This window comes from Trichosurus vulpecula, chromosome X (assembly GCF_011100635.1).
Source record: "Trichosurus vulpecula isolate mTriVul1 chromosome X, mTriVul1.pri, whole genome shotgun sequence".
Lineage (NCBI taxonomy): Eukaryota > Metazoa > Chordata > Mammalia > Diprotodontia > Phalangeridae > Trichosurus > Trichosurus vulpecula.
In genome coordinates, this window is record NC_050582.1 from 29,561,697 (window position 1) to 29,589,183 (window position 27,487).

General features: G+C 41.4%; 1 protein-coding gene across 4 annotated transcripts in view; it reads left to right on the forward strand.

Annotated features, from left to right (window-relative positions):
- CD99L2 (CD99 molecule like 2) overlaps positions 1–27,097 on the forward strand; it is a 120,426-nt gene extending 93,329 nt beyond the window's left edge. For 2 of the 4 annotated variants that reach the window (XM_036739992.1, XM_036739995.1), the window contains 5 exons: positions 10,943–10,981; positions 12,718–12,837; positions 23,206–23,306; positions 24,599–24,664; positions 25,561–27,097. In XM_036739992.1, coding sequence (XP_036595887.1) covers positions 10,943–10,981; positions 12,718–12,837; positions 23,206–23,306; positions 24,599–24,646 — 308 coding nt within the window. In that variant the 3' untranslated portion in view covers positions 24,647–24,664; positions 25,561–27,097. Of the gene's footprint in view, positions 1–10,942; positions 10,982–12,717; positions 12,838–22,848; positions 22,858–23,205; positions 23,307–24,598; positions 24,665–25,560 lie in introns of all 4 variants that reach the window. The other 2 variants (XM_036739993.1, XM_036739994.1) reach the window with 2 other exon arrangements.
- Positions 27,098–27,487: the final 390 nt, after the last annotated feature.

Genomic DNA, 27,487 nt, shown 5'->3' on the forward strand with positions numbered 1-27,487 from the left:
TAATGAGTTCAGTGCCTGGCTCACCATATTCTGCTTCATCCCAATTCCTCCTTTCATAGTATGAGACTTCAGCACTCTGTCTCTGTCTCTCTTACACACAAAGAGATAGTTTTAACCTTAGCCTTGCCATCACTCATACCTGTTCTCCTCCTATGTTGGTGAACTCTGAAATTCTTTTATGTGTTTTACCATTTACCTCCTTACTATCCCAGACTGTTATCCCAACTCTGACTTTCTAATTTTCCGAAGTCTGACACCTTGGTGATCTAGTTTAACTCTACAATAGTGGTGTCAAACTCGAATGGAAGCATCCCGGTAAGCTGCATATTGACTTAGAAAGCCACAAAATAACATTCTCTAAGTTTATTGAATTTTTATATATTTTGTTACACATTTCCTTGTTACATTTTAATCTGGCATCTCTCAGCTCTACGGTATCCTTTACTCTGTAATCCCTTAGCCTAGGGGTGGGGAAGCTGCGGCCTCAGGCCACATGTGGCCTTCTAGGTCCTCAAGTGTTTCCCTTTGATTCAATCCAAAATCCCCATGTGGGTTCTAGGCTGCAGGTTCCCCACCCCTGCCTTAGCCCCTAGTCCTGATAACTGCCTTGCCTTGCACCTCAACTCTGGATGACTCTTATCTGCCTTTCTTCCTATTCATGTGCTGTTGGAGGGAGCTGTGAGTCAGAAAGTTGTAATGATTGGCATATCCTTCCCCCAACTCAGTTAAAAACCTCATTTTCACTCTTGTTTTCAATGACAAGGTCCACCTTTTGTTAAGGCCAGCTTCTCTGTGTGTATCCTTGATCCTGCCTGTCTTTTCTTCTGTAGCATATCGCCCCCACTCTTTCTCCTCCAAATATCCTCTATTCCCCCATTCTCAAAAACCTTCACTTGATCCTACAATGCCCACTAGCTTTTGTTCTTCTCAGCTGAATTCCTTGTAAAAGTAATTTATGCTCTATGTCTCTACTTCTCTTTTCACTGCTTTCTAAACCCACCACAATCTGGCTGCCAGCCTTGGAATTTAACCAGTATTGCCCTCTCCAACGTTACCACTGGTCTCTTAATTGCCAGATCGAAGGGACTTTTCTTAGTCCTCATCCTTCCTCAACTCTCAGCAGCTTTTAACACTGCTGGTCACCTCCTCCTACTCAGTACCCTTCCTTATCTGTCCAACAACTTCCTCCTGTCATTTTTGTTGGGCCTACTCACTGTGGGAGTTCTTTCAAGGCTCTGGCCTGAGCCCTCTCTATTTTCTCTTTATAATATCATACTTGGTGATCTTGTCTTCTCCTGTGGGTCAAATTATCATCTCCACGTAGATGATCCCCATTTCTATTTAGCTCTAGTCCGTCATCACCAAATTCATATTGTACATTTTGGATTGAATGTCCCGTGAGCATCTCAAACGTAATATACCCAAAACAGCATTTACCTCCAAAATCTATCACTCTTTTAAATTTCCCTATTACTGTCAGTGTTTCTAGCAACCATGTCGCTCAAGCTGGCAACCTGAATACCATCCCCAGCCCCTCATTTTTACCCCTCCTATATATCGAATCTATTGCCGAAACTTGTTATTTATCTAACTTTACAACATCTTGTATACGTGCCGTCCTCATGATTCACATAGCCCCCACCCTAGGTCAGGCCTTCATTACCTCTCTCCAGGCCTGTGCCAGTAGTCTTCTAATTTATCTCCTTGCCTTGTCTCCCCCAACTCCAATCAATCTTCTGTTCACCTGCTGCCGTGATTTTCCTAAAACATAGTTCTAATGTCGTCAGCTCTCTTTGGCATTTAAGGCCTGAAACAGCTGAGCCCCTTCCTCCTTTTCCAGGCTTTTTACATTTGACTTACCTCCACAACTCAAAAACCGCTTCCTGAAGGAAATCTTCCTGTACCTGCCAGCCGCTTGAGCCTTCTCCCAGCTCTACTCTGTGTGTGTGTTCTCTTCCTCATTAATATGTACGCTCCTTCTGAGCAGGGGCTACTTGAGAGTTTTTGTTCTTCTTTGTATTCCTTGTTCTTAGCCAGTGTCGTAGTGCCAGGCGTGTAGTAAATGCGTAATAAAAGCTTTTTGACTGATCGATTGATTCTAAGTGTTAGCCTACTGAAATTGGAGGGACTGGAGAGTTATAACCATAGTGTGGACAGAGCAGGGCAGAAAATTGCTTCTTTTGCTTTCATCCCCATCTTCCTAAATGTTTTTTGTTGATATCTTTTGGGTCTAAACTCATTTTCTTTTCTAAATAAATAAAACATTTATTAAGCCCCTACCATGTGTCAGGTACAGTGCTAAGCACTGGGGACACAAATAGAGAAAGCAGGAGAAATTCTGCCCACAAAACTTCCATTCTAATGGGGGAAGACAGCACATCTAGGGGAACTGGAAAGGGAATTATGCATGGCATGGGGTGGGCATGACCGCTGGGGTGGAAGCCTGGTCTGTGCTCAGATACGGCAAACATCTCATCTGTAGAGCTAGGGGACCTTGAGGGGGGGAGTCCAGGCTCCCATGATGGGAAGGTGAGGATGATGGCCAGAGAGTAGGTGTGGCATGTTGAAGAAGAATCTAGGAAAAGGGCTGAGAAGTGGCTGTGGAAACTTCTCACCAAGAATGGACCCCTCCTTTATAACAAAAATAGTCTCTGGAGTGACTTTGTCTGACAGTACATGCAGCATTCTGCTCCTGCCAGGAAGGGAGGTATATTTGGTTTTCTCTTCAGTGGGATTGATTCTTTAATTCCAACTATTTAGAATTATTAATTATTTTTATTTACATTGTTGTAGTTATTGTGCATATTGTTATTTTTCTGTTGGAAAAATCTGTTTAAATGTAAGAATCGAATGAAGTTTCTCATGTGTACATTTCATCATGAATGTAGCAAAATGAAAACCAGTCCCTCTTCTGAAGAGCTGCAAGCGTTCTCTCATAAATGTGGTGTCCAGCCAGTCCATGTGGCTTCTATCTGCGAGTGTCCCAAGAGTTTGAAGCATAACAACTTCCAGATATTTTGGGTACTTAGAGTTACACTAGCATATACACATGTATGGCTTGGATCAAATGGGAACCATTCTGTCAGGATCTATTCTGGTCTCCTCTAGACCTGCTGGAGGGAGCCAGGAATCCTTTCTGCCATCAGTCCTCAAATAGTGCCTTTCATGATTGGCCTCTTCTTCCCTCCTGTTAGATTAACAGATGTGGAGGCTGAGAATGTGTTGCTTCCTCCAGTGGGGGCAATCTGCTTGTTTTTTTTTCCACACTTCTTACTTCCCAAGTGGCACCTTTTTGCCTTTTTACTTAACTAAGCCCAGACTCTGCCTGAGGGAGATTTGGACCCTCATTCTTTGGGAGCTTGCTAAGCCTCAGTTTCCCAGTGTAGTAGTTTATCTCTGGACAACCTCAAGTAGAGGCAGCTAGGTGGTGCAGTAGTTAGAGTGCTAGGTCTAGAGTCAGGAGACCTGAGTTTAAATCCAATCTCTGACATTTACTAGTTGTGTGACCCTGGGCAAGTCACTTAACCCTGTTTGCCTCAATTTCATCAACTGTAAAACAGGGATAATAATACCACCCACTTCCCAGGGTTATTGAGAGGATCACTTGAGGTAATATTTGTAAAGTGCTTAGCACAGTGCCTGGCACTTAGTAGGCATTTAATACCTGTTTATTCCCTTTCCTGACATCCCAAAAAGCATTCCTTTTTTGAGACCTTTTTGGCATGGTCCTTGCAGCATCCAGACTGTGCTGCTGAGGATCCAACATAGGCACCCAAAACCACTTGAGGAGTTAAGAGAGTGTTTGTATCTCTACTCATTTTATTTTCCAGTGTGCTAAAATTGTGAGGCTCCTGTTCTTTAGCCAGGCTTCTGGCAGCCCCATTCAGTTTAGGCTCCACGGCCACATAGTAAGGGACAGTGGTGATTGGGCCCTTCTGCTGTTTGAGAAGCAGAGGGATGGAGCGCGTGGAATGCCAGATTTGGAGTTGGCAAGCTTTGGGGTTTGAATCCAGCCAAAGCTTTGTGACCCTGGGTGGAAAATTTCACCTCTTTGAGCCTTGGCTTCCTCATTCATACAATGCTTACAGTACCTTTCTCACAGCCTGGTTGTGAGATTGATAGTACCTACAGCTTCAAATTCACTGTTTTTAGCATTCTTTTAAAATTTTTGAGTTCCAAATTCTTCCCCCCCAGCCCTTCCCCCACCCACTGAGAAGGCAAAGCAGTATGGCAGTTATACATGTGAAATCATACAAACATATTTCTGGATTAGCCATGTTGCCAAAAGAGCAAGAATAACAAAGTGAGAAAATTTTGTTTCAGTGTGTACTTAGAGTTCAGTAGTTCTCTCTCTGGAGGCAGATACTTTTTTGATAGCAAGGAAAAACTTATATTAGCTCTGTCCCAAGCTGGAGTGGGGTGTCTTGGCCTTGGGAGGTGGTAGGTTCTCCCACACTGAAGGTCTTTAAGGAAAGGTTGGATTATCACTCATCAGGGATGTCGTAGAAGGAGTTTTTGTTGAGTTATGTATGTAACTCTGAAATTCTGTGATTTATACTGATGAACCTATACTTATTTCTCTCCCCCACTGCCCACTTTTGGGAAATTGGATGAAGCTGACTGGCCCATAGCGAACAAACTCTTCGTAGCCCAAGATGGTTAGCCCTCAGCCTCACACTTACTGCTGCTTCTATTCAGATAATGGGGGTGTGAAATGGAGTTGCAGAAATTGTAGAGACCTTTCTCAGTTTCTCATAGACTTTTTAGATCAAAGGGAATTTCGAGATTATTTAGCCCAGTTTCCTCTTTTAAAACAAATTTGTGATTTTCATTTCTTTATTTTTTAAGTCACTTCTAAGTACATTTGGATCAGTCATTGCCAGGTGTAGTGGTGCATACTTTTTTTTTCTAATTTATTTTTTATTTTTCGTTTACAAGACTCAGTTCCACAAGTTTTTGAGTTCCAGATTTTCTCTCCTTCCTTGTCCTCTGCCCCCTGCTCCCCCCACCACAAGATGGCATGTAATCTGACATAGGTTCTATATATACCTTCACATTAAACTTATTTACACAATAGTCAAGTTGTAAAGAAGAACTATAACCAATGGAATAAATCATGAGAAAGAAGAAACAAAACCAAAAAAGAGCAAATAGTTTTCCTCAATCTGCATTCAGACTCCCGTAATTCTTTCTCTGGATGTGCATAGCTTTTTTCGTCATGAGTCTTTTGGAGCTGTCTTTGAACCTTGTATTGCTGAGAAGAGCCAAGTCAATTAAAGTTAGTCCTTACAGATACTGTGTGTCTGTAATCGTGTATAATGGTCTCCTGGTTCTGCTCCCTTCACTCAGCATCAGTTCATGTAAGTCTTTCCAGGTTGTAATGAAGTCTGTCTGTTCCTCATTTCTTATAGCACAATAGTATTCCATTACATTCATATACCACAGCTTCTCTAGCCATTCCCCAATTTTTGTGCATCCCCTTGATTTCCAGTTTTTTTGCCAAGTGGTGCATACTTCTAATTCCTGTTCCTGGGTCTGCAGAGGCTGTTGGATTACATGAGCATCAGAAGGGCTAAGTCCTGTACCAGGCTAACAAGGTCCAAACTGGTCCAAGCTGCATATGGAACAGCAGGTCAAAGCTTATAGGGTAGGTTTCTAACTACCATTGTGACTAATGTAAGGGGCAGCTAGACGGTGAAGTGGATAGAGCACTGGCCCTGGAGTCAAGAGGACTTGAGTTCAAATGTGGCCTCAGACACTTGACACTTACTAGCTCTGTGACTCTGGGCTAGTCATTTAACCCCGACCATCTCACAAAAAAAAATGTAGACATTTGCCATTAGCAGGGTTAATCTCTCCGTTATCCTCCCATTCTGAGACACAGAACAACCTCTATCAAAGTGAGAACAATTTTTTCTAAAAAGAAATCTTTCTTGCTTTTTGCTTGTATGAATATCTCAAGGCTAACCTAAGGTTGGGGGATATAGGTGGTGCTGCAGTGGATGGAGTGCCAACCCCAGAGTAATTTAACTCTGCCTCAGTTTCCTCATCTGTAAAATGAGTTTTCTTGGCAGAGATACCAAAGTGCAAACTGTAGCAAAGCACTCTGGTATCTCCGCCAAGAAAACCCCAAATGGGACTTGGAAAGTCAGACGTGACTGAAAAATATATACGACGAAGCGTAGGCTCAGCAACATAGGACCATTGGATTCTACCTCATTGGTTTGATAATAGGTTTCAAAAGATACCACTACTTCTGAGTTGTGTATAAGTAGAAGGAAGGAAATTAAAGGAAACTGGACCTATAAAATTAAATTTAGGGCTATATGTGATATGCTGCATGAGTGCTTAATCATGGTTTGTTGTTTTTTTTTAATTTTATTTGTTTTTAATTTTCAACATTCACTTCTATAAGATTTTGAGTTCTAAATTTTCTCCCGCTCCCTCTGTTCTCCCCTCCCCAAGACAGTGTGCAATCTGACAGAGGTTATACATGTACAATCATGTTAAACATATTTCCACATTAGTCATGTTGTAAAGAAGAATTAGAACCAAAGGGATAAACCACAAGAAAGCAGAAACAAAAAAAAAGAAAAGAAAATAGTACACTTTGATCTACATTCAGACTCCATAGTTCTTTCTCTGGATGTGGATAGTCTTTTGGAATTGTCTTAGATCACTGTATTGCTGAGAAGAGCTAAGTCTAACAAAATCAGTCATCACATACTGTGGCTATTACTGTGTACAGTGTTCTCCTAGTTCTGCTCATTTCACTCAGCATCAGTTCACATAAGTCTTTCCGGGTTTTTCTGAAGTCCACCTGCTCAGATGATGGTTTGTTGAAGGTGAAATGCATACTCTGGGATACAGAGACGAATTGTGCCCTCATTCCTGCCTGAATGCCACTCTCGATTTTATAAAGAGTTAGGAAGGATACATCAGTATCTGTGATAAAAAGTAAAATGACAAAAATCCACAGGAAAATGATGAGTCAAGTGCTAGCTGAGGTTCTGGGTTTGGACATAAACACAATTTCATTGGGACATGTGGTACAGTGGAAAGGGCACTTGACTAAGGTGTCAGAAGATCTGAATTCCAATCCCACTCTGACACTTAACTTGAGCAAATCGCTTAGTAATAACAGTATGATAGCTAACGTTTATATGGTGCCTACTAAGTGCTTTACAAATAGTATCTGATTTGATCCTCACCACAATCCTGTTACTATGTAGGTGCTGTTATTATCTCCATTTTACAGATGAGGGAACTGAGGCAAACAGGTGAAATGATTTGCCCAGGGTCACACAGCTAGGATGTGTCTGAGCTGGATTTGAACTCAGATATACCTGATTCCAGTTTCAGGTCTCTACCCACTGTACCACCTAGCTGCCCCTGTGAGTTTATTTCTGTATCTTTAAAATGAAACTATTGGTACTTATGCTACCTACTTGCAGGGATTTTGTGAGGGGAAAGTTCTTTCTAAAATTTAAAGTGCTAAAGAAGTAGGTGTTATTTTTATTGTCATTTGAGCTGTATTTTAGACTGTGTGTCAGCTTTTAGTAGCTGGGTATGGAGGAGACAAGCATGAGCAAAGGCACGAAGAGAAGACTCTGTGTACCGTGGTGGGGTAGGGGGGATGTTGTAGAGTCCATTCAGGTTGAAACTTTAGAGTCTAGAACTGGGTGAGTGGGAGGCATAATGGAAAATAGGACTGAAGAGGTAGGGTGGTTCCACATTTTGTAGGGAGTTTGAAATTAACTCAAGTGGCAATAGACAGCCATAGGACAGTTTTCAGCAGAAGAGGGATGTTATCAGATCAATCCATAAAGAATATTAGTCTAGTGACAATGTGAAGGGTGGATTGGATGGAGGACAGAGTAGAGTTGGTAGTAAAGCAGTAGTCCAGGCAGGTGACCTGAACTAGCCATATGAAAAAAACGCTCCAAAAAACTAATAGAGAAATACAAATTAAAATGACTTTGAGGCACCATATCACACCCATCAGACTGACTAACATGACAGAAAAGGAAAATAGCAAATGTTGGAGGGGAAGTGGGAAAAACAGGCACACTAAGGCACTGTTTGTGGAGCTATGAACTAGTCCTTCTGGAAAAGCTATTTGGAATGATACCGCAAAAGCTATTAAACTGTTGTCCCCCCAATACTACCACTAAGTCTATTTCCCAAAGAGAACAAAGAAAAAGAATCCATATGTACAGAAATATTTATAGCAGCTCTTTTGGTGGTGGCAAAGAACTGGAAACTGGAGCAGGGGTGAGGGGTGAGAGAGAAATTAGGAAATGGCTGAACAAATTTTCGTATAGGATTGTGATGGAATATTATTGTGCCGTAAGAAATGGCTGGGGTGGTGGAGTGGTTTCAGAGAAACTTGGAAAGACCTGTAGGAATTGATGCAAAGTGGAATGAATAGAACCAAGAGGACAGTTGATATAGTGACAGCAGTATTGTAATGGTGATAACTGTGAAAGACTTAAGAACTCTGGTCAATACAGTGACCTACCACAATTCTAGAGGACTTATGATGAAACGTATTATCCATGTTCAGAAGAGAACAGATGAACTCCCAAGTACACATTGAAGGATTTTTTTCTCTCTCTTTCTGGCTTTTTGGGAGCTGGTAGTAGTGGTAGATGAGGGAGAGCAGAGCTAATGTAGAAATTTGTTTTTCATGATTATATATATTTGTAATAGGCCTTCTCATTGGGTGGGTGAGAGGGTAGGAGGAGGGAGAGAATTTGGAACTAAAAAAAAAAAGAATAAAAAGTCTTTGTGCTTCAAAAAATATTTTAAAAAAGGTGGGGGGCTGAACTAGGGCAGTAGCAGGAAGAATGGAGAAGAGGGGATGGTGAGTCCCCAAGCTCCTGTGTCATCTACTCCCAGAAACATACTCACCATGATCAAGAGAGGAAAAGATAAGTGAAAAAAACCAGACAATCCTTTCTGTAAAGAAAGTGTAGAGTCCCAGGGCTCATACCTGGAAAATCTGAGGGAAAGATTCTCAACTTTGTTGTTAGAACCTGAATTCAATTTCTAATTCTGCCACTATTTTGCTTTGTGCCTTTGAGGCATGTTGGGTCTCAGTATCCCCCCAATAAAACGAGGGAGTTTGACTAGGTGATCTCTGATGCTCCTTTTAGCACTGAAATTCTCTGACTGGAGGACAGAACCAGGGTTTTTTGAATATACTTAAGCACTCTGTGTAACAGGCTCTCAAGTGGTTGTGCTGTGGCTGCTTGGGGATGCTGTATAATGGCTTCCTGCCTCTGAACCTCTGAGATTCTCTGCAATTTGGGCAGTTCCTCACTCTGAAGGACTGGAGGCTGCTTTGATCTAAAAGAACCAGTTCAAAAGCTTGCCTCCATATAAGTAGTTTTTTCTTCTCTCTTCTTTTTCCTAAAGGAAAACTCACCTACAGTCATTTGAATGAATGAATGAAAAAGGTGTTTATTAAGCAGGTACTGTGCCAAACCCTGTGGGTACAAAAACAAGCAAGCAAGACAATTCCCACTCTTAAGACACTCAGTAGCTAAAGACAACACACAAAGGCCCGAGCTAAAGTTGGTAAGCAGGAGCTGGGAAGGTGCGAGCCAAATGCAGGTTGTATGGTTTAGAGGTGGCGCAAGTGGCCTGATCCTGAACAAGATACTCAACTACAGAGCCCAGAGTCCCAGAGGTGGGAGTCTAAATTTAAATGAGAGGAAGTGCAGTGTTAGCATTCAGGTGGCTGGTTTGGAGATGACCAGGAAATGGCACAGTGGCCTGGTTCCAGGGAAGATATGGTGAAAGCTCACCTGTCAGGCCAGGATCCTCAGGATCTGAGTTCTGTTGGAGTATGAAGAGGTAGAGTTCACACTTATCCACAGTTGATAGCTGTTTCTAGGGCTGGAGCAAAGAGTGAGTTGTTGGTCATTGGGACACAGAATTGGATAAGGATCCATGATAGAGGCTCTGGCTCCAGAAGAGTCAAAAAAGGTGAGGTAGCTCTGGAAGCCTTCTTGTTCCCTGGCATAGCCAAGGTTGTCCAGGTATTATTCCCTGCCCCAAGCTGACTCAGAACTCCCAGACTTTTTTTAGCCCTTGGTTTGCATGAGACTAATAGATCTAGGCCTCTTTTATGGACAGTCTTGCCTGGTTAATAGGTTGAAGAGTGATTCCTGGGGAAAGGTTTTTTTCCCTAAGTAATAACTTGGTTTCATTGTAGAAGGCCACCTAATAAATACCTCCTCTCAGTGGAGAAGACTACACTAACCTGTCTGCATTACCAAGGCCCCTTGACTGACTTAATTGTGTCTCAGTACTGTTGAGTCCAATGTTTTTCTTTCCCTCAAAAACCAGTGTTTCAGCCAGTTAAGTCTTCTTTCTTTAGAATACCTGAGGTTGGTCTTCTAATCTCCATAGTGACCTTTTGTGCCATGTAAACTTTGCCTGTGTTATTTCATCAATGAACTTAAAACCATGAAAGTCAGAACCCAGAGTTCTCAGTCACCTGGAAGACTGGGATTTTTGTGTTCCAGGGATGAGAAATCCCTGGTTGAATATAGCACGACTACAGTAGATACAGTGCAGGGCTTGAGGTGAGGAAGCCTTGGGTTTATTCCTACCTTTGCCACCCACTAGCTTTCTCATCATGAGCAAGGCACTAAACGTCATGGTCCTTCTCTCCAAATTAACATATGGGTTCAATTAGATGATTCTGGAGATCTCTTCCAACTCCACATCTCTGATCCCATGAGCCTTTGATTGGGTCACAATCTGTTAGGTTCTGCTGGCTTAGGGAAAGGGCTGTGGCAGGGAGAATCAGAGGTACCCATATGCTGGTATGAAGGGAGGAGGGGAGAGAATGCTGGGTGCTATGACTTGGGGGAAGAAGCTGAGTTTTGAGAGTATGGGCAGATACTAACTATTTCCACGTCTTTTCCAGGGGATGGCAGGTATGATAGCAGTGATGACCCTGGAACTGGTAAGTTACTATATGTCTAGATCACGTGTTCTTAACCAGCAGTCCATTAACTTGTTTGTTTTCTAAATATTTTGATAAATATTTCAATATGATTGGTCTCATTTGTAAACCTTCATGTTTTATCTTATGCATTTAAAAACATAATTCTAAAAAGGGGTCCATGACACACACAAAAAGATGAAGAAGCTCTGATCCAGATGTTATTCTGTTGGACAGTACGTATTGAGTCATTGTTACTCAGCTGGGCCCCCAAAGCATCCCTTCATCCAAATTGTGTGTGTGTGATCTCAGATGTGTGTGAACAGGATTAAAGAATTCCATGAGGACTCCTTAAGGGTAAGGACTGTTGACTTCTTGGCCACTGGAAGACCTGGATTTGCCGCTAGCCATGTGACCTTGATTTAGCTGCTCAATCTTGGTGCTTTTGTCTTCCTCTGTAAAACAGTGATGATAATAATAGTAACTGATAGACTTGAAAAGCTTTGAATAGGTTTTGAGAGTCAGAAAAACAATTTACGTGTATGTTATCTCATTTGAGTGGCACAGCAACTTTAAGAAGTAACAGAGGAGGAAATAAGGCCCAGAGAAGTTAAGTGACTTGGCCAAGGTCACACAACTAGTAAGTGTCTAAGTTGAAACTATTATTATGTCCCCCACATATCTCACAGGTTTGTTGAAATGATGAAAGCGCTTGGGAAATCCAAAGTGACATATTTAAAAAATACAGATACATAATATAGACGAATTTAGGGTGAAGCACATGGCTGTATCAAGTATACAGTCCTTCCTTGACATTCATGGGGGTGGAAGGGGTGGGGTTAGAGGTGCAGGACCTCTGCGAATGGGAAAAACCGCAAATAGCTCTAGGCCCCACCCCAAACCTTTATTTTTTATGATTCTGATTATATTTAATGCACAAGACAAGTAAAACTACATATTCCTGGTCAGTAGCTGCAGCAGCCCCTTCATGCATTTCCGTCTATGAAAAGCACAAGATACAGAGATTACTGTGGGAGAAAATCATGGGACTGAGTCCGGATGGTAGACAAAGAGGAGGCGTTCCCCAAAAGAGTATGTTGCCCACTGCTCTTTAGTGCACTGAAACTTTTACAAAATGTAACTTTCATATGATAAAGTTATGTATATATACTTATGGTAGTAAACGATAAAACAGATGAATAATTTATAGTATTTCTGCATGTATGACTTAGTAAATTTTTTTTAAAGTTTTCTTTACATATATGCATCATTTGCCATTTTCTGCAGCATGCCGTAAATCTCCAGAAATTTCCATTTAATTATCGATGACCAACCTTTCACTCAACCCAAACTGCCAATGTCGAAGGATGACTGTAATTAGTCAGAGGTAGGGATTAGACTTAACTCTGCTTGGTCAGATTGAGATTTGGCAGAAAAAATTTGCTGAACATTGGACTTTTCCCAAACTGGACTAGGTTGCTGTGGTGGGAGGTGGTGAGTCGTTTCTCCCTAGAGGTCTTCACTCAGCAGTTTGATGTGTATAAATGGGGCTTCTTTTTCAGGTGTGGATTGGACCCTTCTAAGTGTGAGTCTGTGTTCATCAGAAGTCCATCTCCATCACGATTCACTGACCATTATGGTTTGGTGTCCGTAGCGAAAGAAAGCCAGACCTTGGTGTGATGGGTTTCTGTGATTTTCTGTGCCTCGCCTTGCCTCACCTCACCTGTCGGTGCTTCTCTCCATTTTTTCTTTGGCAGGAACGATAACAGAAACTGGGACAATTGCCGGCATAGCCAGTGCCCTTGCGATGGCACTCATTGGAGCAGTCTCCAGTTATATTTCTTATCAACAAAAGAAATTTTGCTTTAACATTCAACGTAAGTGATAAGAGATCTTCTCTTTCTACTGGAGTTCAGTCTGTACCCTTCTCTCTTCTTGACAACAATGAGTATGAAATGCCATGAGAGGGAAGATAGCAGTTAGTTGTCTTCCAGGGAGAATAGAGGGAATGGGGTGAAATCATTAACAAATTAAAAGTTGGTTTAGACCCAAGGAAGAACTTCTTGCTTAGTAAGATAATCACTGAAAAGGTTGTACATGGAGCCACTTGCAATAGGATAAACGTCATCTTAGATGGAGCGAAGTGTAGGCTTTCGTAAAGAGAAGGGATGTGATGTGATGACCTTTCGAGGTCCACTCCAGCTCTGAAAATCTGTGGTTCTGTGTACCAAAAAATACCTTTTGGGCCACAGTGATTACTGGGAGGCAGTGGAACTCTGTGGCTTCTGGGCAAGTCCATGGCCTTTCCCAGTACAGCGTACTGGGTAAAGCGCGCATTGGGACAGAGGAGAAAGGCCTGGATTGGGCACATGGCTCTGCCACAGACCCTGCCTTCCTTGTTTGGAGTAGAGGAGTGGAATACAATACCAGTCTGTACTAAGAAAAGTGCTGGGTCATTAAGCTCTGAGCTTTGGGAGAGAAAAACAATCCTCTTTGCTGGTAATGTTAGGGTCTAGCTGGTTTGAGGGTGCTACTAGCAACACAACCAACTTCCCAGTCCCACCCCTCAGGCTTCTATGTGATGAATGCTACCTTCGGAGAGACAGTCTTTGGGGTCACTGTACTGCTACGGTCAGATGCTCAGAGATCCATGGAGAGCCCTCCCAGCAGCTCATGCAGACAGCTTATCTGGAAAGATGTGCAGTTGTTTGTTAGGGAAGGGAGCAGCATCGAATGTTTGGAGAAGTAAGCAGTGTAGTTCTTTATTTTCTCTCAAAAAAAAAAAAAGCTCAATTTTTAGCTTTTACATTTACAGGTTAAGCTTGCTTTAAGTAGTTGATAGGCTTTTGAAGAGTTATATGTAAGTAACATAGTTGTTATATTTTCAATGGATGTGGGAAGATGGGGCTCTCAGTCTTTGGAGGGGACTCGAGCACCCTAATTTAGTGATTTTGTAACCTCATGTATGTGTACACGGTGGATTCACTTGGAGAGAGCTATGTCTGTACTTGAGAATGTGGTTTTCTAAATGAAAAATGACCTCAGCTATGAGGGCCTATCATTCCTGCCCTCTTTCCTCAGGCTCCCTGTGGGGAGGCACACCTCAGAACAGCTCCCACAATCCTGCTCTTAATCCTGGCCTGGAGCTGAATTTCTCCAGCTTCTAGGTGACTCTCCAGGATATTAGAAGAGCACACTAAATTAGCCATGTCCCTTTGGGCTTGGTCTTACACTTCTAGTCATTGAGAGCATGAAGGTATGTACACTTGTATTTGGCAAACACAAATGAGACTGCGTAAGTGGCAGTTTGCTATTGTTTTTCTTACTGAATATACACATATATTGAAGGGCAGAGCTGAGAAGTCTGGGACTTGTTTCCATAGGGCCCTTAATCTTCTGGTTATCGGTCATAGGCAGCATTGTGCCACGGAAGGGGGAATTCAGCAGAAATGGCATGAGAAAGTAGAGGTAGATCCTTCTTTTGCTCTCCCATAATGCTGTTATCATTTAGTCTTAAGTGCAGTTGGTACCAGGCAAGCAGATGCCAGGTGTTAGGGATGCAGAGAGCTTATGTTCAGTTGGGGTGGGAGGCAACGGGTACATAAAGGGACATATACAAAGTAAATACAAAATAATTTGAGAGGGAAGGCCCTAGCAACTGGGAAGAATTGGAAAAGCTTCATGTAAGCAAAACCTTCAAAGAATCTGGTTTGAAAGAGGTGAGGATTGAGCACTTCTCTGCTTGGGGAACACCCAGTGCCAAACACACTGAGATGAAAAGTGGAGTTTCATGTGTGAGAAACGGTAAGAAAGCTAGTTTGCCTGGACTAGAGCTTGTGTTAGAGGGAGTAGTGTTTAACAGGGCCAGAAAGGCTTTTTGGGACCAGATTGTGAAGAACTTTAAATATGATTCAAGACAGCTGTGATGGATCAAAAGTGCCCTCTATCTCCAGAGAAACAATGGATGGAGTCTGAATGCAGATCCAAGCAGACTTTTGTCTTTACTTTCTTATTTTCTTTTTTTTTTTGTCTGTGTTTTCTTTGACATGATGGAGTTTGTATTTGATCCTAAAAGTAATAGAGCCATTCTAATTTATTGAGTATCAGAGGGACATCGGACCTGTGTTTTAGAAAAATAATTTTGGCAGCTGTAGAGGATTAGATTAGGAAGGGGAAAAACTTGAAGCAGGGAGGCTAATTAGAAAGTGATTGAATAAATGAGAGCTTGAAAACACAGTAATTAAGCACTTAGTGTGTACCAGGTACTGTGCTGAGTGTAGGAGATAGCAATAGAGAAGCCAGACAATTTGTGCTCTCAAGGAGCTCACACTGCAGTTGGAGAAGAGTTCAGCTGCAGGTCGGATCAAAGGCTTGTTGCTCCTTAGATTGAGTGGCTGTGGCCATAACGGCAATGCCCAAGATCCTTAGGTTTCATTGACAGGTTAGAAAGCCCTGCTTAGGGATCTAGAAAGTATAGTGATGGGGCAGATAGGCAGATCTAGAGCAGGGCTTCTTAAACTTTTTCCACTCTCAACCCCTTCAGCACTTCATAAACTGGGTTTTGACCCTGTATGGGATATGGCGGCAAGGTAAGACCTGGGGCTTTTACTGAGCGAACAGTGGCAGGACAGATCGCACAGCCTGATAATTCTCTGTCTATAGTTGGTGACTCACAGAATTTAACAGTTGGAAGGGACCTCAGCAGGCATCTAGTCTCACTTATGTACAGAGGCATCCTGATGAGTGTCCTCCAGCTTTTGCTTCAGGAGCTCCAAGGATGGGATGTACACCACCTTTTCAGTCCACCAACCATTCCACTTTTGAGCACTTCTGATTGTTTGGAAGTTTTTCCTGACATCCAGCCCAAATTTGCCAATTAGAAGGCTATTGCAGTAGTCCAGATATGAGGCCATCAGCCTGAAGCAGGGGAGTAGCTGTGAGAGTGGAGAGAAGGGGACAGAGCTTTTGAAGTAGAATTGACAATATTTGGCAACTGATTGGTATTGAATTGGTTGTATAGGTTCTATTGTCTATTAAAAATTGATTTCATTGTATCATAGCTACACTGCATGTATGTTCCTCCTGTTTGAGTGAAGATGAATTATTTTCACAGTTGTTTACTAAAATCACCAAGTGTTAAATTTAAAGATCGGCTCTGTAGGCAAAGCCAAGTCACACCTGTTCCAATGAAGACCCTGGTATATTTTTACCATTTTAAATGATACGCAAGCAAGGACCAGTAATAAGGTGGAAGGAGCTTTAACGAAAGGTTCACAAGAAGCCAAATCCACAAACGTTTATTAATACTCACTTCTTAATGTGCCAGGCACTATGCTAAGTTCTGGGAATACAAATTACAAGTAGGAATTAAAACAGTCTCTGACCTGTCCTCAAGGACATTTTGTCATGCATTTTATTGGGGGAGACAACACATTAAAGGAAGCTTCAAAGTGGAGGGGACATCGTAGAGAAAGCCCAGAGTGCAGCCTGGAGAGGAATGATTATGTTTAAGAACCAGGAAATAAATACCAGGAAGAGAGGTAAAGATGACTCTGAATTATGAGGGGGGGTTAGTTTGAGCCATCAGAAAGGCATATTGGGAAATGGTGGGCCTTCAGCAGCCTGGGACATGAACATTTGTTGACAAACATAAATTGTGTCCCATCGTCTTCTAGGCCTGCGTGAGGGGAATCTTGAGGTGTGAGTGTGAGGTTTGTTTGGGTCACTGAGGCAAGAACTGAGTGTCCTAAAGGATTTGAATGTGTGTACAGTCCCTCCAGCTTTGTGGCTTAGTGTGGAATTCTGTAGATGCAGCTGTTCATTCCCTCCCTAAGAGTTTGCAGTGGTGGTGAGGTAAGTGCAGACCAAGGAAACTTCCTTTGGTTGACTTATGTCCACCTAGGTGCTGGAGTGGCTGGAATGGGGAACTCAGAGCCAAGAAGTTCTGAGTTTAATTGCAGCCTCAGACATCTACTAGCTATGCCTCAGTTTCCTCACCTATAAAATGAGGATAATGAATAGCGCCTACTCCCAGGGTTGTTATGAGGATCATCTGAAGTTATATTTGTAAAATACTTAGCATAAAAAGAGATTTTTTTGTAATGTGTTTTGTGTCTTTAAATGCTGCCACAGATAATTACTACTACTACTACTACTGTTGCTGCTGCTACTGCTACTACCACTACCACCACTACTACTACTACTACTAGTTCTTTTGAAGGCAAGACTTTTGCAAAGACTTATGAGCTTGGGCAAGCTCCTTCCAACCCTATATATTTGATCACATGGTCATTTAACACTAACTCTTATCTTAGGCATTGGGAGTGATTCTCGGAAGCTTTAGTTATATATCAGCTTTTAATTCTGTTAGCTCAGTGCCCCCTGATGTGGGTTTCTTCCATTACCTTTCTTACCAGTGCCTGTGGTTGCTTCTAGGTTTTCCTAGAAGGGCCCTACCTCCAGCCAAACTGCTCAGAACTTGCTTGTCTGTAGTGTTAGAGGGTCAGAAAGTAACCCCTATTGTAAGGGCTGCTTGCTCTGTTTCTTGGAAAGCTGAGGGGTCTCTCAAGACCCTCTCTTTGCCTCAGTAGTTCAGATTCAGAGTTGCTTTCAGTATGAAGTGGCCCCTTTGGTGCCCTTTAGATTTGTGCAGCAGTTGGATGGTTGGGAGTTTAATGAGCAGTAAAGGTGTGGTTATGCTCTAGAGCAGGACTGTCCAACCTTAGGTTTTTATTGAAACAATAAACTGTAAGACCTAGAAAACTTCAACCTAGGCTTAGAGACATAGTGCTTTAGATTTAGGTCTTCAGGTCTGTAATTCTCCAGGCTCTTAGGTATTTAGGTGTCAGTCTCCTTTTATGAAATTCTCTCTCACTTTCCCTGTTTCTGTATCTCTGTCATTTTAAGTTTCTTTCTCTCAGTTTAAATAGCTCTCTATCTCCATTCATATATTTCTTTCTCTGCATCTCTATTTCTCTCATTCTCTCTACCCCCAGTTTTTATCACCACCTCAATCAACAAGCATTTATTAAGCATGTGCTTAGTGTTAGATATAAAAAGAAAAGCAAAAACTTTTTCTGCCTGATAGATACATTTTTGCACCTGTTTCTTCCTCTGTGCATTACAGTCTCGCATCTCTGTGTCTACATTTATCTCTACCACTTTTTAGACAGATCTATGTCTCTATCAACTCTATATCTAGCTCTCAATCTATTTCTTTATTTTCGCATATGTCATATACTTCTATTTCTACATAGATTTCTCCTCTAAACCTATTTCCAGAGGCACTGTCCCCTATTTCCTGCCCTAGCATATCCCTTTTATTTATTTAAGATCATCACAGCAAAACAAAACTTAATCCCAGACCCTTCTTTTGACTCTATGGCCCTTGCTGACATTATGGTTCTCAGGAGGCTTGTATCATCCCCCACCCACATTAGACAGCACACACCTCATCCTTACTCAAGTTTTCTCCAATTACTCACTTGTACTTACCTTTTTATATTTCTCTTTACTCACATGTTTGTATTTCAAAGTTTCCAGAGCTTAGCTCAGTGCCTGGCACATAGTAGGTGCTTAATGAATGTTTACTGATTGATTGATTGATTATCTTTTTACCAGGAATGCTTGAAAATCCTCTGTTACTCAGTTTTGCAGAATAAGTTATCCATGGTTGTAAGCCCATAAAACTTTTACCTTTTGGAATATTCTTTACTCTTTGTTCCTTCATAGTGGTAGCTGCCAAGTCCTGTGTGATCCTGTACTTCATCAGTACTTGAGCTGCTTATTTCTGGATGCTTGCAGTAATTTTTTTCTTTCACCTGAAAGCTCTGGATTTGGTCATGATGTTCTTGGACTTTTTCATTTGGGGTTTCTTTTAGGATGTGACCACTGGATTCTTTCTGTTTTCACTTTGTCTGTCTGGTTCTGAGAGATTTGGGCAGTCTTCTTTCATGACTTCCTGAACACAATGTGTAGGCCTCCTCACCTGGCCTTTTTTTGTGATTAACTTTCAGATAGTCCAATGTTTCACCAACTGTTTCCCCTTGGTCTGGTTTCTAGGTCATTTGTTTTCAGTGTGTGAGTTTTTCTTTTTCCTCATTTAAAAAAAATCTTTTGACTTTGCTGTAATATTTTTTTGTTTTGTGGAGACATTTACTTCTATTTGGGTTATTCTAATTTTCAGGGTGTCTTATTATTGGGGTAACTTTTTGGGCTAAGTTTTTAATGCTCTTTCCAATTCTCTTCCATAGCTCTGATTTGTTTCCTTTCTTCTATTGCTCCCATTTCAATGTAATATCATTTTTAACTCTTCCATCATTTCTTTTAGGAATTCTAGTTGATCTTGTGGGAAAGCTGTGGTTTTCTTTGAGGTTTTGCTCTTAGTTCTTTGTGTTTGTGTGCTCTTTGTTCTTAGGTGTTTTGGAGTTATTTACCTTCTCTGGGTTTGTGGCTTAGAAATATTCCCAGTCCCATAATAGCTCTTTATCTTTTTGTTTAATGTTTTCTTCCTGCAATCTTCTCTGGGAGACCCCTGTGACGTCCTGGGTGAGAGGATTATGCCTGCGATTGTAGAGTAATAGAACTGCTGGCTTGGGCAGCTGTGTAGGGGCTAAGTCTGAGATCAGCTCTGGATGTCTTTGTGTTGCTGGCCTAGCTCTGGGTACTAAGCCCATGATCCTAGTATAGCCCTCTTTCATATTTCCTTCCTGTAGCTTTTTTATTATGATTTCATTATTTTTGTTTGTGCAAAAGCTTTTTAATTTTGTGTAATTGGAATTATCTAATTTATTTTTTATTGTCTCCTCTGTCCTTTTATTTTCTTAAGAACTTTCTTCTCACAGCTGTGAAAGATACCTGACCTTGTCCACTTCTAATTTTTTTATGGTGTAAACCTTAATATTCAGTATATATATCCATTTTCAGTTTATTGTGGTATATGCTGTAAGGTGTTGGTTTAAACCTAATTTCTGTCAGACTGCTTTCCATTTTTTTTCCTAGCAGTTGTCAAATAAGGAGTTTTTTACCAGATAAGTTATGTTCTTAGAATTTTTAGAGTTTAGTTATTTCTGAGTTTTCCTCGTCAAGTCAGTTAAATTGACCTACTTTTCTGTTTTCTAATCTGTCCCAAATAATTTTTGAGAAATAGTTTTAAAGATACACATAGTTATTGAGAGATAAAAATTGGGTGATAGCTATCTAACAGACCTCAGAGAAAGATAGGTATATAAAGTGTGACCAAGAGAGGTGTAGGTACATAGACAAAAAGAGAGTGATACATATGGAGTTAGGTATATAAACAAAGATATTGTGAAAGACCTAGAGACTAGTGGAGGTTACCTATCCATTCAGGATTTATCAAAAGCTTGCCATAGATGGCAAGGTTCTGGAGTACCACTGACATTCTTTCCAGACCTGGAATGGGTCTTTCTGTCCCATCAGTTCCTATGTATTTGGATGTCAAGCTATACTGAATCCTCAGAAAAGTGCTCTTGGGCAGAATGCAGGGGCCTGAGGATGGAGGGAGCTAGGAAGTCACGTTAGGAGTCTTGTAAAATCTGCTCAAAGGAAGAAACAAAAATGGGTGAGCTTTTAGCGTGTAAGCTATAAGGCTGTGCCCTTCAAAGAAAATTATTGATTTCACATCTCAATAAGTCATATTTAAAACAGATGTTTCTTCTATTTAGAAGTCTGCTAAAATAAGGGTTGCATTTTGTGGTTTCAGTATATAATAAGAGGATAAGAGGATACAATCCCGTCCGTCGACTAGCACTTGTTAAGTGCTTATTGTTTGTCAGGAATTGTACCCAGCACTGGGGATAGAGACAAAGATGAAAGTGTCCTTGGCCTCATACCTTACATTTCTATCCTGGGAAATGACATCCATATGGAAGGAAATGCAGATTATGTGGAGGAGAGAGGGGAGTAAAGTCACTGCACCTCCAGGACAGTGGGAAAAGAAGGGATGGGTATAGACATAAGGATAGATGTTTGTATATGCTGGGTGTTCCAAAAGTCACTTATAAATGCATTAATGAGCTTCAGACTGCACTTTGGGGATCCCCTGTGTCTACATACACACATTCATAGAAATAGGAATTTAGGGTTTAGCTTTTTGGTTTTCTTTAATTCTACTGTAGTTGTGCTTTTTCCATTTCCATTGTCACAGTCATCGGTTTTTTGACTCTGATGACTTCATTCAGCATCAGTTCGTGTACCACACACAATCTGTGTAGCAATTCCCTAATCCATGGGCATCTACTTGGTTTGCAGTTCTTTGCTACCACAAAACGTCTTTCTATGAATACTTTGGTGTAGATGGGACCTTTCTTTTTTATCATTGGACTTCTTAGGGCATGGGTTTTTCATTCACTTTATTTACCAATTGCAAATGGATTGTTACTTTAGATCTTACTACCATGCCACTAATAAGTAAAAGAAGAGCTTGCGTGCCCAGGCTATATCCTGTGATGGAAAAGGGTTCCAGAATGGCTCTCATGTCCCCTAAACTCCTAAGTCTATGGTGGGCAAACTATATTGAAACTTTTCTTTTGAATTATTTTAAATAATAGAAATACATTTTCTCTTATACCCCACCCTCTCCATGTTGGAGGAAAAGAAAAACAAAACCTTTGTAACACAAACGCATTTCAAGTAAAATATGCCTCATTCTCCCCCAACTCCACCATCACTTTGTCAGGAGGGAAGGAGCATGTTTCATCAGCACGCCTGGAATTGTAATTGGCCATCGCCTTGATCAGAGTTCTTAAGTCTTCCCACTGAGTCTTGTATGTATAACTTGTTCTTTGGTCTCCTGTCACTTCTTGCAGCTCCAAAGATGATCATATTTGTATGCCGTAACTCATTCAATCATGTAACTGGCTATAGCCCCTTAGTTTCCAGTTCTTTGCAAAAAGATGTGCTATTTTTATGTATGTGCTGTTTTATGACATTGTGGGCCTAGTTCCATATTGCTTTCCAGGGTAGCTGCAGCGCATCATTGGTTCTGTTCAGTTGAGTCTGTGAGATAGAATGTTTCGATTCTCTGTTCACTTACTACTGGATTTTTGCTTCATAATTTGGCCTTAAAGGTTTTGGAGTACTGAGTGCTAACGTGTGGTGTTGTGGACAACCTTTCTATACTCATGATTGTTCTTTTGGGCAGTTTGGACTTTCCAAAGAGTCTAGGGGCTTTAGATTTTCACTCAACTCTATACTCAGCAATTTGTCACATTTAGCTTAAGGATAATTCACACATTGAGTAATCTTGAGAGATGGCTGTTAGCTTGGGGTGGATGGTAGAATCCTGACAACAGCCTTGCAAGAAGCTGTATTATCTAAGAATGGGGGGAGGGAGGGAACAGATGGACTTAAAAAAATTAAAAGTAACAACGTCAAAGAAAATTATTGACTCTCTACATGCAAGCAAAACCTCCTTCTGAACTATGTTTAATCTAAATCTGGTTACATGGTAGCTTTGTCCATTTGTTAAAGGCTTGCTATGTGCCAGGCACTGTGAATAGAAAGGCAAAAGGAAAGTCTCTGATGCCAAGCAGTTGCATTAGGACTTTGGGAATGCGCTGGATAAGGAGATCCAACAGGTATCCAAAGTAAACATAAGGTAGTTTCTGGGGTGGCAGATAAAGGGAAATTGGGAGACGCCTGAGTTCTGTAGGTAGATTTGTATGCAGCAATAGCTTCTTGAACCATGAGCTTGGATCACAGCTGCCCAGGAAAGAGGGGGACACATCGAAACAGCTAAGTCATGACATACATATTCAGTCATTGAGTCTGTGACTTTCTTGGGAATTCAGTCGGTTTTGCTGATCGTGGTGTTAAGTTTTTGTTCTAGGGTTATAAGCTTTATGCCTTATCCCCTGATGCTGCAGAGGGTGAAGGTAAAGATGGTGCTTTGGCTCTTGATTCCTTTTCTCCTGCTTAATCACTACTCCACCTTCCCTCTCTCACCACTGTTTCAAAAGCACAATTTCTTCTGTTGCAACATTTTTCCTGTGCCTTTTTTTTTTTAAATATGTTATCCTTTGAAAAGCATTTGATGTTTGACAGAAAGGAATCTCCTTGGAACAATGCACCTGGAATGATGTGTGTCTGGGTTGAGACAAGGAGAGATCACTATGGGGAAGAGGTTTCCATATCTTTCCAGGTAAGGGCTGATGGAAGAAGGCAGTGCCTGACTTGGATGCCTCTTCAGGGAAGACAACAAGCACCACTGCCTTCCTTCCTAGGCACTGGGAAGATTGCTGGAACTACCATTCTAACTCAACTGAGGGGAGAAAGGAAACAGGCTAATCTTTTGTCTAAGGGGATGGCTCAGTCACAGTGGAAGGTATGAGGGGTCTATTTGGTTCTTCCATTAAGCAACTTAGGGTACCAGGCAGAGCCAAAACATTTTGCTCAGTTTGATAATCTAAATCTGCTGCCTTTAAGAAGTAGCTAGCTCCCCAAATGCATCCTTTGTTGCTACCTGGTCCAGGATTTGCGGGCCCAGATTGCACTGCATTCTTCTTCTTTCTTGAGCTGCCATCAGGTATGGGAAGGTTAATAAACTCCTCCAGTGGAGTTTGAACTAAGGGCAGGTTCCAGTAAATTCGACCCCATTTTCATTGCCATGTGCTGGAAAAGGGCACTTGATAAGAATTAGGGGCTTTTGGAAAGGATGCTAGAGAATCTATTTTAGTAGAAATTGGCCTGCAGACTTTGTTGGGGTTTTTTTAAAGTCAGACTAAGATGATAAGGTCACTATCATCTCATCAGCAACCTAAGAAAGTCCAATGTCAGTGCACTGGTTAGTTAATACTAACTTTTGTCCACTGCCTGTTTTTTTTTTCTTCTTTTCACCCTCCCCCCCCTTTTTTGGTTTGGCCTGGTCCCCATATTTGTTCATTTGTAAGAGTGTCAGATGAGATTGGTTTCCCAGGTTACCTGTAGATAGGATATGGCCTCTTCCTTTCAGAGCTGCTTTCATTTCCTAGAAATTCTGTGGAGTGAGCCTTCCTCTGCAGTGTAGGCTGATCCATCCCTCTTCTGGACCAGCATCCTAGACACCACGCTCAGAGGACATGGCTCTTTTTGACTCCTTTCAAAAAAGGCAAGAAGTATAGGTTTCCACATGGGTCACTGGGAAATGCCTGTTAGCAGATATGGGGATGTGGTCTGAAGAAGGCCCAGATTTGGGAGCAGCACTTTTTGATGCTGACAAGCAAATATGGGGATATGAAGGCAGCTCTTTATCACTGTGTGGTTTGTCACCATTTCCCAATGAACCCCACCCATGACTCACTCACATTACGTTACCTCAGCTATGTGCCAAGCATGGAAATTAAGCATTGAACACTGCCTGAAACAGACTGCGTAGCTCTTCTCATTTGGAATGTCTTTCTTTGAAATAGGACACCTTTAAGAATCCTTCTTCAATGAGTGATCTATATGAGACACTCAACATTAATTATATTCTTGAAAAAAATAATTTGAACTCTCATTGTCTTCACGTATCTGAAAATGTTCAGGTAGCTGAAGGTTTTGAGGAAGCCATGGTTTTTTAATAGTAGAGGAATTCGGTCAATGGTTTTTCATAGTTGGCTGTTTCCATGACTAATTCTCCTCTCTTCTGCGTCTTAGAGGGTGTCAATACAGACTACGTCAAAGGACAAAGCCTGGAAGGTGTGAGCACTGAAGAACCTCAAGGTGAGAGCTTCTTTGTACTCTTGCATTCTAAGTCACCTGGGCACTGGAAAAGCCGAGGGGCTAATGCCTTCCTTTAGTGTGAGATGTTGTGGCTGGTTTGCTTACTTGGTTAGAGCAGTAGGCCACAAACTTTTTTGTTTAGATATCCCATCAGTAAAGAAATAGATTTTTATATTTGTTAGGATTAAAATTATATACATGTACCAGTAATTACGAGAATCTCATTTTGGGGGGATAGATCAGAAAAGAAGACTTTTTGGCTTCACTAAAATAATTATAAATTAAATAATATATTATTTTCGACCAAAAACATCCATAATGGAATATGAATAATTCTAAGTTTAGTTTATGTCATTTCTTGGTATTATTGGCTGTTTGTAGAAGTAAAGATTGGGTTAGACAGGGAATAGATATTGATAATTCCTATTTCGTTGTTTTGTTAGTCTTGAAGAGGACCATGACATCAGGAAAATGATGACATGGCTTGCAGTTGACTTTGATTTGAGGGAGAAAGGGCTGTGCTAGGTCACCAGCTTCACTTTCTCTTCCAGAGTCTCCTATCTCCCTCTCCTCTCTTAGAGAAGAGAGGAAAGGAGAAAAGAGGTACCAGGACAGAGTTTTGGGACATATTTAGGGTTAGTAGGTGTGAACTATTAGAGAGAGGAGGGGAGAAGAGGAGAGAGAAAAGGGGGGGGAGGGAGGAGGGGAAGGGAGGGAGAAGACCTCTAACCCTTAATAGGAGAGATTTTCCTCCCTCCCATCCCTCTCTTAGAGGGAGAGGAGAACCCATCCCCCCTTTCTCTCCCCTCCTCTAAGAGGGGAAGGGAAGAGGGGAAAGGTCTTCTCTTTAATACAGCCTCTAACCTAACTGCTTCTCTTTTTTGGTCTTTTCCTAGTTAAATATTCAGCATTGCAAACCCAATCTGCAGAGAAACCTTCCCAAGAGACTCCAAAGATCTAAGTCCACAGCACAAATACACATTTCAAATGCTTGTAATCTTGTTTATTTAATTTGGGTTGTAAGCAGTTCTCCAACTCTGTGGAATAATAGGCTTCTTATTGGCATAAGTTTTTTTTTGGGTGGGGAGGATTTGATTATGTTGAGCTGAAAAAACTTAGTGGTAATAAATGTAAAAGTGATTGGGGTTGCAAAAGTGCAAATTGCTCAGCCCTGCTGTGAGCTAAGTGGCCCAGCCCTGCATGGATTAGAAGTGTGGAAGGTGAAGGTTATGAAAATCCAGGAGAAGATTTTTTCTAGCTCCTAGGGCCCACTTGCTCACTTGTACTGAGAGACAGTAAGTCCAGGCCTGTGCTTCTCTAGTGCAGCTGGCAAATTGAAATAAGGTAAGGACCTTAGGTAGCAATAGAACAAGGGGAAAAAACCAGAAACTAAGCATGAGAAAGGGGTGTGAATGAGCACTGAGCTCACTGGGTAGAGCTAGAACAGTCCTAGTACTAGATCTCTATTTCAGGGGAGCCAAACCTGGGCTTTTTTCCCATGAGACTTTGACTGAGGGGGTAAGTAGGCTTTAAGTAGACCACCTGACCTCTCCTCAGCTTTCTCAGTGGGAAGTGAAGGCATTTTTTCCTTTCCCACTGTAGAAAAATCACTTATAGAGAAGTGTCTGTAGCATTAATTATTTATTTACTTAGTTATAGCTTGTGATGGAGATAAATAACATTACCTGTTAGTATATGTCTGTAAAAGAGCATGACTGGCAACACACAATAAGACAGTGTGGTCTAGTGGATAGAGAAAGCACCATGGATTTAATTTGGAGAACATATCCTTAATCCTACAAAAACTAACTAGCAGAAATGGCTTTCTTGGCCATCACTTAGCAAACTGAATGCATTAGTGTAACATTGTAGTTAAAAAATCAGTCCTAGGTCATGAGCACATGTCCAAGGGGCAGGATGCAAAAATCTGTTTCTCAAGTTGAAAGAAATTTGATGCTCTCACTGGCCTCAGGCTAATTGGGGTTCATGCCCACTGGGCCTCTCTGTGACTTGGGGGAAGGGGCAGTTTCCTCCTTTACACTATGAGAGATTTGAAACAATCACTAAGGGTTCTTTGCCACTCAGTATCTGAGACCTATTCAGAATAGGAACAAGATAGCTTAAAATTGAACCATTAAGAGCTATTTTAGAAGTCAAGATTAAAAAACAATTTCTTAGTACAAACAGAATTAATTCTATTTGCATTGAACCTCTCAACAGCATCCTAGCCCTACTTACCTGGATTGGCATATCCACAGTTCCTACAGAAATCATGACCACTCTGTGTTCCTGTAAATATTTTTAAACTAGTCTAACCACAATACTCTCATATGAGAAATGTCTTGTGAAACTTTTTGGAAGTACTTTCTTAGCTTTAAAGCTGTGTTCAAAGATACTGTGTTAATAAACACTAAGAAACAAGTTATGAAGAAATTGTTTCCTTCAAGGTGGCCTTTTTCAGTGTGTTCTCGTCCAGATTTCTCCTCTCCCCCCCACTCCCCCCCCATATTAGCACCCTCCTCAAGGGCTTTACCTGCAAAGTTGGATCAAGGTTGGCATCCATTTTAAAGATTGCTCATCTATCCCTTTCAGTCTTTCATGGACCATGATGGCAGTGGTACCTAGAACCTTAATAAGAAAGGGCATGCAAAATACAAATGTAATTCCTCAGGGTCTTTCTGACTAGAGAAGGCTTGGGTCCAAATCACACATAGCAGCAGAAAGCAGCCTCAACTTGATGACAATTACAGTTCTGTGTGGGGAAACCACTTAGGGACTGTTACAGCAGGCCAAGGGAGACAGATAGGATGTGGCCACACAGCA